The 12,361-nt window shown below is 53.3% G+C and overlaps 1 protein-coding gene across 3 annotated transcripts in view; it reads right to left on the reverse strand.

Annotated features, from left to right (window-relative positions):
* Nucleotides 1-10: 10 nt before the first annotated feature.
* Nucleotides 11-12,361, reverse strand: part of GPR153 (G protein-coupled receptor 153) — a 35,652-nt gene continuing 23,301 nt past the window's right edge. For all 3 annotated transcript variants that reach the window (XM_025206397.1, XM_006025565.3, XM_025206398.1), the window contains 3 exons: nucleotides 5,537-5,726; nucleotides 4,563-4,747; nucleotides 11-1,763 (listed from right to left, as the gene is read on the reverse strand). In XM_025206397.1, coding sequence (XP_025062182.1) covers nucleotides 984-1,763; nucleotides 4,563-4,747; nucleotides 5,537-5,726 — 1,155 coding nt within the window. In that variant the 3' untranslated portion in view covers nucleotides 11-983. The remainder of the gene's footprint in view (nucleotides 1,764-4,562; nucleotides 4,748-5,536; nucleotides 5,727-12,361) is intronic.

Raw genomic sequence — 12,361 nt, forward strand, 5'->3', positions numbered from 1 at the left:
CCCCCCACCCCCCAGCAGTCCCTGGCTGGTTCTTGTTTCTAATCAGGTCAGTAGAGGAAGAAAAACAAAGGCCCTTAATGATTTGTAAATGTCAAAGTTGGACTCAGTGGCTACAGCTGTTCCCCTCTGCATGAATGACTACCGTCAGCAGCACCCTGTGCAGGTCGCCATCATGTTGTCCTGCATGCCATATGCTGAAGCCTGTGTATCTGACACCGTGACTCACTGCACACATGACTGGCCCAGGCTGGCAGGTTCTCCCAAGCACAGACACCTGGTGGTTGTTGCTTTACACATCTTTATCCAGAAAGAGACCAAGGTCTTGGATAACCAATACCTGCATGCACCCATGTATGCACACTAACCCCTCACTATAAGGTGCCCCATTGTAAGTCTACAGTACTCAGGGAATAAGGCTGCTTCCTTTGGCTGTCCACTTGCTCAGGGGGCATTGAACAATACCCTTATTTATTTCTGAAGCAAACTGAGTGTGGCTTTCTACAACAGCTTTATAAGGAGAAAACTGTGTAATACTGACTGCTAGAAATACACACGCACAACCATTACTAGTGGTAAGTAGGGGGTGAGAATATGGTATTAGACTGAGCTCCCACCAGGCAGGTATGGAGAGCAGCCCCATGCTGCCCCTCATCCTCCCGCTCCCCCCTGAGGTTGCCTATCCACACACTGAAAGCTTCCTGGAGGAGCGGGCCATTCTCTGCCTGTTGCATGCAGGTCTCGGCATCCTGACAGCATGCTCCGAGCAGATCCATATTTGACGAGTCTCTCCCCTGCCCACTCCCACCCCTCCCCATCCCTTTATTTTTGTGTGCAAGAACTATATAGGATTTCTTTGGTGCTTTGCCCACCTCCAGGTTCCAAACCAAGACTACATTTTGTAAAGACAAAAGAAAAGCCATAGAAAACTGGCGTGCCAAGGAGACGGCAGGGATATGCACATCACAGGCCCTGCACTGCTGGACCTATGAAGCTGAGCCAATGGAGTCTGAATGAAATGTGATGTACCCAGAGGAAGCAGAAGGAGAGCTCAGAAAGCTCGTGGTGCTCCCTTTGTTCCCACCTCTCCCCAGGTTTTCCTGGTCACCCCAGGAGGTGCTTAGAGCCGTCCGAAACCCCCCTGATTCAGAGCAGCTGCTGATGGCCGGGCAGTTGTCCAGGGCCTGGGCCTCACAGAGTTCAATTTGGATTTGCCCTATGCAAGGGCCTCGGTTCCCCTCAGGAAAGAGGCACACAGGGTCCTCCTGGGCGTGCAGGGCCCCAGGCACAACCAGGCTGCATCCCTGGCTTTGTGCTGAGAACCTACGCAGCCCCTGGGGCTCCCGCTCAAAGTGGGTGAGGGGGAAGCCGGCCAGCCTGGTGGGTGGGTGCAGGAAGGTGTCAGGGAACAAGGACGCGGAGGACGAACGCCCGGGGCTCTTCCTGGGGCTGGGTAGCGGGGTCTCATCAATGAAGTTCACCACCTCCTCCCGGCTGAAGCACTTGTAGTCCCCCTTGTAGAGGTCCTCGCGAGACAGCCGCTTGAGGGAGAGAAGGCTTTCAGCTGACCTCCTGCGCTTGCAGTGAGGCAGCCGCTCCTCAGGGCAGGAGATGAGGCTGCCACGTCGCCGGTCTCGTTGGGGCGTAAGGAAATGGGCCAGACCTGCCACATCATCTCCTGCCCCCCAGCGCTGCAGGTAGGCTGAGATTTGGCTTGTTGTCCAGATGTCTGTCTCATCATGAGAGTAACGCCGCATGGGGGGCACCTGGAGGAGAGGGGAGAAAACATCTGCAGGAGGCGGCCTTCCCTGCCCTGCCCAGGGTGATGGATTCACGCCAGGACGACAAGGGATGGGTACCTAGTGGCACAGCACTGTGCACACCCATATGACAGGGTGCCCCTGCCACCCCCCAGAGCCAGCTGCAGCATGGCCCAGTGCCCACCACCTCCCTCCCAGATGCACAAGGCATTCTTGGGGCTCCCAGAAGAATCCCCTACGGCAGTGGTACCAGCATCAAGGTGCCATTGGAGTATGATGCCTGCTGCCATTGTTGCGCCAGCGGCAGCAATGCTGTTGCTGAGGTTATTAAGATCCTCCCCTTCCTCCAGCTCTCTGTTCAGTGGGGATTTGGAACTGACCACTGCCAGGTCACCACATCATGTTCAAGAGCTCCTGGAATTCTTTCCCCTGCCATGTGGGGTGTAGCTGGCAAGGCCTGGGCCCAGGATGCCAGACACTTGGAACCTTGCCCACTGCACCACTGATACGCTGCCCAACCGTAGGAAAACATCCCCTCTCTCTGCACCTCTCCCTATCCCCTTTGCCCTCTGTTGGTTAGGCTACATGCTTCTGGGGCAGAAGCTGTCTGGAGAGTGTCCACCTTGGTCTCACCGCTCAGCATGTGATGGCAATGCGAAGCAAGACACAACAGCTAACGCCTGAAGGTTTATCAGTGGGTTCTGTCCACCCTCGAGTGATCACCCCCAGGCATCACCCAATGGGTCAATATAGTAATCAGGACTAATTACTGATCACGTCCATGGGCTTCAGGCTGTGTTCTGCCAGATGCTTGGATGTTTTGCCCAACCACCATGCGAAAGCATAACAGAGGCATATTATTTTATTGACCTGCCTGCAGAGTTAAAGCAAGGGTAGAGGGAGGGTGGGGATCATACGGTAAAGCTAGCTTGGAAAATGTGTTATGTTTCAGCAAAGAAGAATTTTCCCAACTATTTTAGCTGGTCTAATAAAAGATATTGGATTTACCCAAAGAACTTTGTCTCCTTATGTTTCAGCAGAAATCCTCAGAATGGAGTTTTGCAACATCAGCCACGGCAGTTTTCCTTCCTCAGCCTGTTTGGTTTGAGACTCAGGACTCACACGGAGCTCTCTGCACCACCAGCAACCACCCATGGGAACATGCAGATTTGAACAGCAAGGGGACTGGAAGGAGGCTGAGAGTACTGTCTGTCCTCAGGGGAGCGGGGCTTGTCCCTGGCAGGATCCTGATGTTACAGGAGCAGAAGCTTAGGGACTGCCATCATCAGAGAGAGACAGACTTAGGATTCCCACAGAGGGACCATGGGAGACAGGGAAAATGCAAATTTAATAGACGCCCACAAGGGTGATGGATGCAGGTGGTAGGACAACATGGAGGTGTCCAGTGCACCATCCTCCTGTCAAGGCATCCTCTTATGTACAGATGAAAGCAACTGCAAGAAGTTCATTTGGTATTTACAAGATAACAGTGTAGGGTGGGCCTGGCATAGCACCCTGAATGAGCACTTGTGTAAAGGAACCAGAGTGCAGTGGGGCAGCTGTGAAAATCAGCTGTCCCTGTAAATTATGACCAATTTTTCTGCCCATTAGAATGCCAGAGCCATCCTGGCAGGCTGTTAATTCACATGGAGGACTCCCAGGAAATGAATTACTGTGTGTTGCACTTCAGTTCCTCGGGGTTGCCATCCTCAGCATGCTTGGTGCTATAAACAAGTATACTAAAGAAATGCAGACAGAAGCGGGGGAGGGGAGCTTTGCATCTTACAATAGCACTGGCCAGGCAAAGAGCACAGCACAATAAGTCAACAGCAGCGAAGGTTACAGTAAGCTTTGCTCAGGTGCTGAGTGACGCAGCTGCTCTACCCAGGGCTTTAAATAGACCCAGATAGGGATTCATCTTTTACAGAGCAATTTTGTTCCCATCCCCCTCCTTTCTTTGCACAATCTCCCAGCAACCCAGTCTGCTGTCATCTTTCCCCCACAATCTTGGGAATAGCAGGATGTGCAAAGACTAGATTATTCCCAGCTGTCCTAGGACCCTGGGCATTGAAGCCAGCAGGTTCTCACTCTGATCCTTGTCTGTCTGGACCTGGATTGCCCTGCTGTGCAGCAGAAGGGAGCTGTTAGCATGTTTTGCAGTATGACAGGTGCTAGTGCATTTTGCAGCACGACTCCATGGGTACTCTGGGGCTCAAGCACCCACCAAAAAAAATTAGCGGGTGCTCAGGACTCATGAGCCATGGCCGTTTTGGTTTTACATGTCAAATCTCTGTGGCTGCTTGCAGAAGTTAAAAAACAAAATGTGCTTTACCAGAAGAAGCAGTGTGTTACTTCAACCTGGCCCCCCAGTGTCTGTAAAGATCAGGCGCTTCCGTGAGGCTTTTTGGCTCTTTTAGCTAAAGCTGATTCAATCAGCTATTAGATAAAAACGCCACGGAAATCCCACTAAAACACCCAATCTTTACAAACATTGGGCAAGCCAGGTTAAAGTAACATGCTGCCTCTACTGGGCACACGCAGGGCTCCTACCCCCCCCAAAATAGCACCCATCAGCAAAAACCAAAGTTGGCACCTGCCTACGCTGCAAGTGTCTACTCCCTGCCTGTACCTGCTGGGCCAGCAGTCTCACTGCACCAGAACTGCTGAGCTGCGGTCCTGCCTGTAGAAGAGCCTTCTCGCTAGGTGAGATAGAAAGCTAATAAACCAACTCCCCTGGTGTTCTGACTTTAAGACAGCTCTGATGCATGCTGCTTGCTGGCCCCTGCCCAGCCCTGTGTGCCATACCTGGAGATACTGCATTTTGTCTTCTTGCACTGACCGGGGAGGATAGACCTGGGGGATCCCTCGCTCCAGGGCCGAAAAGTCATACTTCACAATGTGGTCCAAAGTCATGACATCCCCCCCGTAGCTGTAGTCGTAGGGCCTCTCGTACATCAGGTCTGTGTGAATGGCACCATCCAGGCTGTTGTCTGGAGGGCATCAAAGTCCCAGTTAGTTTGTGGAAGAGGAAGGCAATGTGATGCCAAGGTGGGCAGAGGCCTGCCCACAAGGGTACTAAGGGTGCTGCTCCACATAGGCTTTTTCCCTGAGGATACAGTGCTGCTGCTATAATCAAGCAACAGGGTAAAAATACACTCAGGGTAAAATCAGGAACAATCTCCATCCCTGCTCTACATGCCAGGCAGTCAACATCCCAGTTCTTCCCCATTCCCTGGGAGCAGCCTGGGGTACAGGTTCCAGGGAATGAGCCCCAGGACTTCAGGGACATGCTCACACTTCACAGCAGCCATGAAGGAAAGGGCATTTCAGAACATGCCTCCCCAGGGAGTAGGCCCAGAAGTTCAGTTAAAGGCACCCCCAGCACCCTGCCCCACTCCCAAGGTTCTGCCTTCACCGCACTCCAGCCAGTTGCAGACGAAGGTGGGACAATGCAATGTAGCGACAATCCATAGCAGGACAATGCCTGGAAAGACTATTTGGGGGGAAACTGCTGGCATGCAACCCACCTGACCAGGTTTCCCTGTGGCTCCTGTTACGCACAAAGACAGACTATGGAGCTCTTCCCCTCCACCCCCTGCCCCCCACAACTGCATTTCCAAAAAGGTTTGTGAAATATTACACAGTGAGTCCTCAGTGCTTGGTTCCAGGGCACCCAGCAACCCTAGCAAGATCTCACTGGTGGCAGGTGCAGCACACTGCCCGAGGGGCACCTGTAGCTTGCTGCCAGATGACAGCCCTGGAGAGCGGCTCGGCCTTACCTTCATCTACGTCGTCATTGGACATGATGGCTATGCACTTCTCCCAAACGGACTTGACATCTGCTCGGTAGCGGTCACAGGCCCAGAGGAAGAGGGGGAGGAGGATGGCCTGGACGATGGAGCACCAGATGACACACAGCACCATCCAGGCATACGCCACGTCGGACTTGAGGCTGGCGAAGCTCACCACCTGGGCACCAAATCCCAGCGCGTCAGGGCCTTGGAGCCAGGAGCAGCCCCACCCAGCAGGCCTGCTGCTTGCCTCGGGGGCTCTGCAGCACACCGAGCCCATGGTCAGGGTCCAGCCTGGTGCCCAGTGGTTAGTGGCGTGTTTGGCTCAGCTCTATTCAAAGGGAGATCCTGCGCGGCTGCAGGTCCCCCAAGCTGGCAGTGCACTGGAGAGGCTGGAACAGGAGCCCCAAGTTTAGGGATCCCCACTGCCAGGCAAGAGACTAGGTCACCTGCTCCTGGGCTTGCAGGGCTCTGAACATGACCCAAACAGCGTGCACTTGGGGGTATGGACCCCCAGCACTATAGCTGGCCAGCCCTTGCCCTATATCCTCACTCTTCAGTGAGCAGGGATGGGCTGGGAACACTCAGGTTCCAGATGCATGTAAGCTGCTCTGAAGGCACTGCTGCACTGATGTGGGCTTGGGGGGGGGGGGGGGGGGGGGGGAGCAAGTAAGAGGGAGCAAGAGGTGTATTTAGAGCATCCAACTGCTGGACTGGAGAGGATTCAGCCTTGGAGGAGGAGATAAATTAATGATGGCACAGTTTATCAGAAAGGAGAAGTGTGGGGTGAGTCGGGAAGGGTCCCAAGGGTGTCAGCTGGGCACCAGGATGCCTCTCCAAAGGAGAAGCAGCCTCAGAACTAGATGTCGACAGAGGCATGGACCATTGGGGTCATATCTGTGTAGCAGGATCTGCAAGACCCTTCTCCCTGTGCTGGTTTCCCCACTTCTCCGACAGGGCATCACAAGTGAGATCCCTTCAGAAAACAATTTCTGATTTCAGGACTGTGAGCAATTTCAGGCAGGACCTGGCTTAGTAGTATACACATGTGCATAGTACCTGGTGTGATGTTACACCAGGACAGCAGGTGTCCCTTCCCCACCTGGTGCAAAGGGTGCAGGAGCATCATTAAACCTCACCCCAGCATCTCTACCTCCTCCTTATAAAACTCACTCAGGCCCATGTGCCCCGGCCTTGCTTTCTGAAGCTGTATAACTCTTCCCCAGAGCAGCTGTGATACAGGGCTGCATCCCGCAGATGGCTGGAGGACAGTAATCTTGCTTCTATCAGCTGCAACCCTTGCAATCAAGCAATCACTACTTTTTCCTCTGTCTTGTTCTGTGGCCTTTAAAGTTCAGCTGTTTTCAGTTGCTCATTATTTAGGAGAGGTCCCTTCCCCTGCTTTCTCCAGAACTCCCCAATCCCTCTCAGGCTCCCTGACCTTCCCCAGTTCCCCTGGCAGAAGCCACAGCTCTATCCTTTAGCCTAGCTGGAAGAAGCAGGTTCAATGATGACTGGACTAAGCCTGTGCATCCAGGTGCCCAGAATCCACTGTGTAAAATGAGAATCCAAAGGATGGATTCTACAAGCCCATTTTTATTAGTGCTCACCGCAACAGCTCAAGGGGGAATCAATGAGACCTGTAGACATGCAGCGTCACTGCAATTCCAAACCCTAGGTCCTCAGGGAAGGCAAGGCCCAGCTGGGCTTGCAGTTTGCAAAACCCTGTGCTGCTTGCTGCACTTGTACAGAAGAGCTTCTGAAAAGCACGTAGAGCGCCAGAGTGCTGGGATCAAGCACTGTCCCCTTCCCTGACATAAGCATCCATACCTGCCCACCCATGTTTAGGTCCAGGACAGTCACTGCTGGGACAGGCAGCAGGTGCTCCCAAATGCCGTGCAGGCCGGCCTGAGGTCAAGCCCCAAACAAAGATTAGACAGCTCCCATGTCTTCCTCTGAACATCTCAAAGCACTTCTCCTCCCTGGGCCCCTCCACCTACTCCACATGCAACTGAGAGGCTGCACAACCACCTGACATTTGTGCCAGTTACCACCTCTGCCTCTTTCCTCTGGAACTAAACTAGCAGCCACCCCTAAGTGCTATCCCCACCACATGCACAGAAAAGCAGGTAAATGCATAGTCCCCCTGGGGACCATGGTAGGGACCCAGTTTAATTATCTAAGACTCTGCAGGCCCAGAATCCCCAGAACAACCCCACAAACTGTTCAGATGCTGGCTCCTGCTTCCATTATCCCCTAAGGAACACTGGGCAGTTCCACTGGGGAAAGAAAAGGATATTCCCCAAGACACTAACAATTCCCTAAGACAGTGATAACACTGAAAACTGGGAAGAATGAAGGCAAGCAACCCCAGGCTCCTCCGTCTAAGAATGGGGGAGCTGTGCCCCTATCCCCTGAGCTGGAAAAAAGCTGGAGGCCTGTGGTCAGAGAGGGGTGTATTCTCTAGGGCCAGGAGAAGAGAAATCCCACTTCTGCATCAGTCCCCCAGGCTGGTGAGTTGAAGCTTCTGCCTGTCCCTTTACATGACCTCCTTCAGCATCCTTGGAGACTACTGGCTTTGGAGAGACTGGATTAGCATGCCTCTGTTGTAGGTCTGGGCACACCACAACTTGGGTCTTCATCCCACAGGTCATTGGGTACTTGACTCAGGGAAGGGCATCTCTACTCAAAAAGATGCTTGGGCAAATGGTCAGGCCAAGCACATGTTAAGCACATTAGACACATGCTTCCCTGATTCAGGGCCTGGCAGAAACAGCACCTCCAGACTCTACTCCCAGGGGCTTTTTCCACCTTTGATCCCAGGCTGTGGGTGGCAATGTCTGCTGCTGGGGTTAGTACAGTCCTAGCATGTTAAAGGGAAGGGCCTGGTTCATTAAACAGAAACAATGCCGCCATAAGGGAGCTTTGCCCAGGGGGCTGGCCTGTTAGGTTGCCAGTCCCAAACAAGAGAAGCACAAACCACTCCATTATTAGTGTTTCCGAATCTGGGAAAGAAACACACACTTAGAATATGCAAACGGATTCCTATTAATCAAGCCCAACTGCAGCACTTCCCTGCTTAATCAATGTTTCATTAACATAATGGTGTAAGTCAAATTCAAATTAACTTAATTTGATCTTTATAAATTGACTGCTTAATGTTGCTTGGCATGGAGCATCAGCATCACCACTGTTTGCAGATTGCTGCTTCCAGTAATACACTGAGTAAGAAGAGGCCAGAAATCAGTTTGCACTGGGGAGAGGAGGTGTGGGTCACTTGCCAGGGGCAGCATTTGCATTTTCATGCTCTTTAAAATAAAAGAAAATAATTTAGTGTTTGTGAAAAGCACCAACTCAGCTGTGTCAGGTGCTGCCATCTACTTATACCAGGTGTGTTTATACATGGGGCAGACATGTTACAGGAAACAGCCACACAAGTCTCTGACAAACCTCTGCCAGGGCCTGGGGGAAAAAAGCCTGTGAGGCAGAGCAATCTATTTGTACAGCACTTGATGCCATGGGGCCCCAGCCTTGTAGACCGCCAAGTGCCCCCACATCATATTGTGGCAAGAGCCACTGCTACCTGGGCAGCAACCTGCAACCACAAGCAGTCCAGGCAGCCTGAGCTGGTGCCTTGGAAAGAAAGGTTTGTTCCCCTCAAGTGGACCTGCTTCATTCTGCTGCTTCTGTCCTGCTTAGCTCCTCCTCACCCACTGGCTAGGCCCTGGGGTCTTGGAAGAGAACTCAGGCCCTTGTGTGGGATTAGGACACCCAATCTCATCAGTGGCACTTCAGTGCTGTCCCCATTTGGACACTCACCAGACCTTGTCCCTGCACAGCAGAAGCACCTCACAACCAAAAAAACTGACTGAACTCACAGTTTTCAGCATGCCAAAGGCCCTCAGTGCTAGAGACATACTTTGCCTTTGAATCAGGACTCATACAGCAAGTAGCAGCTGTGAGAGCTGCCTGTACACTGATCCATCCCATGAGTTTATCCTCCATGGATGTTGCACTTTGGCTATGGAAGATGTTCCTTAATGCTTTAAATTGATCACTCAGGCCTCCTTCCCTCAAAACACCTGCCACCAGCATTCAGTGCAAGTTCCTTAATGAACTCACCTCTGACAGTGCTAACTCCTAAAAGGAAAACTTGAACCAAAGGGAGAAGCCCACGGATGAGGAGTTACATTTACAGCAGCCAATCACCTGGGTATCGCTCCCTTTGGCTGGCATGGGTAACTGGCCAAAATGAGCCCAATGCACCCACAGACAGAGACAACAGATCCCCTGCAGATGCCAGGGAAGCCCCCTGCCCTGGACCCCACACTGTAACACAGGCCAGACACATCCCTGGTAACCAGGCTGGCCTTAAGTAACCCAGGCTGGCCACACCCAAGCTCAGAACAGGATTGACACTAAACAGACTATCACACTAGGGGCCCAACATACCCATGAAAGAAGGGACCAGTCACCTGCCTGCAGGTAAGAGCTCCTGAAAGAGGATGTTAGGAGAGAAGATGCTGCTAGGCCAGGGTCAGGGAGGCCAAAAGATCAACCTGAGGAGGGCAGGGCCAGCTGCCAGCAAGCCTTTAGTAGGCATCAGGGCTCTGGACCTCAGCATTTCCTGGGATTCTGGGGGGATTCTCTGTAGCCAGAAACAGTGTTAATGTACCCAATTCCCCATGACTTCCAGCACGCACTGCTAGCAGCTCCTCACTGTCCTCTCAACCAACACTGTGGACACGTTAGCACTGTGCATCTTGGATGCCCAATCACCTTATTATGGTGGGGCAGAGACAGCGCAGAAGCAGGGAGAGAAGCAGGACCTCAGCCCTTCCCCTGATGGGGTCCCAGGTGGCTTCCACAAGCACCAGCCATGGGGATCAAGCACAACAGCCAAGCTTGGCAAGGCCCCAGATGGAGTAACAGAACCCAGAGCAGCCTCACTTCTATGGGGCACAGATCCAACTCCCTGCCCTCTCCAGGCAGCAACATTTCTAGGTAAGGGGACGGCAGAGGGAACTGGGCTGGCCCACTCTGCCTGAGCTCAGGGGAAACTTTGGGAAAGCTGGGGGTCTCATGATGCAGCAGAAGGGCCAGCTGGGAGCAGCTAACTGCATTTAGCATTAAGCAGTTCACTTTGCTGCAGAAAAAATAATCTGCCATGGGGTGGGGGGAGCTGAATCCCAGGCCATGAGAAGCAACTCCCACCTGGCAGAAGGAACATGTGGCACTGCCTCAGCAGGGCCATGGCACAGCAGGTCCTAGGCCAAGGACATGCATGTGCAGAGCCAGCCTCTACTTCCAGGAGATTCAGGTTCTCAGGGGCAAATGCAGTTGCAACACCACCAGGCACTCTGACACCAGAGCAACAGTTCTGGCAACCCTTCCCCATGGTCTGTCCCAAGCCACAGGAAGCTAGACCCAGCAGTCCTGTGTGAGATGCATCTCCATGAGGCTTGGGACCACAAATGAGGGAGACCAGCTCCAGTCAGCTCTGCAGCTGCCAGTGCAAAACATCGCCTTGGACACATACTTCTGTGATCCTCACTTTTAAAGAGCATAGAGCATGGGTTACTGGCGAGGAACCCTGGTACAGAGCATGGTAAGCCATGCTCCCCAAGTACCGACAGCCCCTGGCCAATCCACTCCAGGCAGCGTTAGGCCCCATCCCTTCCAGTGGGGGTCACATTATTTGCTATCCCCCTGCACTCCTGCCTCCTCCCACACTCCTGCAATATCCATCTCTGCTTGCCTTCCACTTGCTCCCTGACTCTCTGGGCCCACAGTCTTCCCAGCACCAGTTCCTGGCCTGTCCCTGGCCAGCTGCAGCTTCTGCCTGGGGTCTGGTCAATAGGGTGCCTCCTCTGGAGCGAGGATCCTGCCAGCAAGGAGCCCTGGATGTTGCTGACCCTCACGCTCCTCCTGTTCCTGGCACTATATTTAGACGGTGCCACTGTGCAAGGGCATGGGAATGGGACCCGTAGAGCCCTGGGACTCTGAGCTGGGCAGACAGTGGGCAGCTCTGGCAGGAAGTGGATGTTCTTGGGCCACCACCCACTCCAGAGTGCAGAGCAGGCTGCCTGAGACACTTGGAAGCCTGCAGGCAGTTGCAGGCCCAGGGCTGGGTGTGCAAAGTGGGGGCACCAGGCCACAAGCAGCTGGGGAGGAGGGAGGAAAGGGAAAGGACAGGTTAAGTAAAGTGACTAAGAGCACAATGTCAGGCAGTGGCAGAGGCAGGAGGAACAGCTGGAGGAAAATGGAACTTAGGTGTCCCTGGCATGAAGGCCACTTCTCAGCTTGCTTCCTCAGACACAAAAACGTAGGGATTTCCAGCATGGAAGGCTGAGACCACACGGAGAACAGGCCAGTCGCCTTCCACCAGGCCTTGCCTGCTCCTGCTGCCTATGGTTGTTTACAGTGTGATGAGAGCTTTGCAACAGAAACAGAGATGTCACATCCCACACACACACTCCTCTCCACGGCTATATTTAGCCCCCGATTTATTTATTTATTAACGCTTAAGGCCAGCCATCCAGGCAGGAAGTCAGAATTCTGAGGAGCACAGGGGGATTTCACACGCACACAAACATACCAGCTTTCTGAGCTGCGCTGCTCTGCCCTCGCTAAGGGAACAGTGTTGTCTGGGAGCCTTCCCAGTGCTAGTGCTGGGAGGTGTAGTTAGCAGGCTGCCTCTAGGCACAAGCTGCTCCCTCCTAGCCCATAAAGGGCCACATCCCCAGGAGAAATGCAGTCATCCTACCCCCCAGAGGATGTTAGTTACTGAACTGCAACACTCAACAGCAGGAA

Source organism: Alligator sinensis, unplaced genomic scaffold (assembly GCF_000455745.1).
Source record: "Alligator sinensis unplaced genomic scaffold, ASM45574v1 scaffold322_1, whole genome shotgun sequence".
NCBI lineage: Eukaryota > Metazoa > Chordata > Crocodylia > Alligatoridae > Alligator > Alligator sinensis.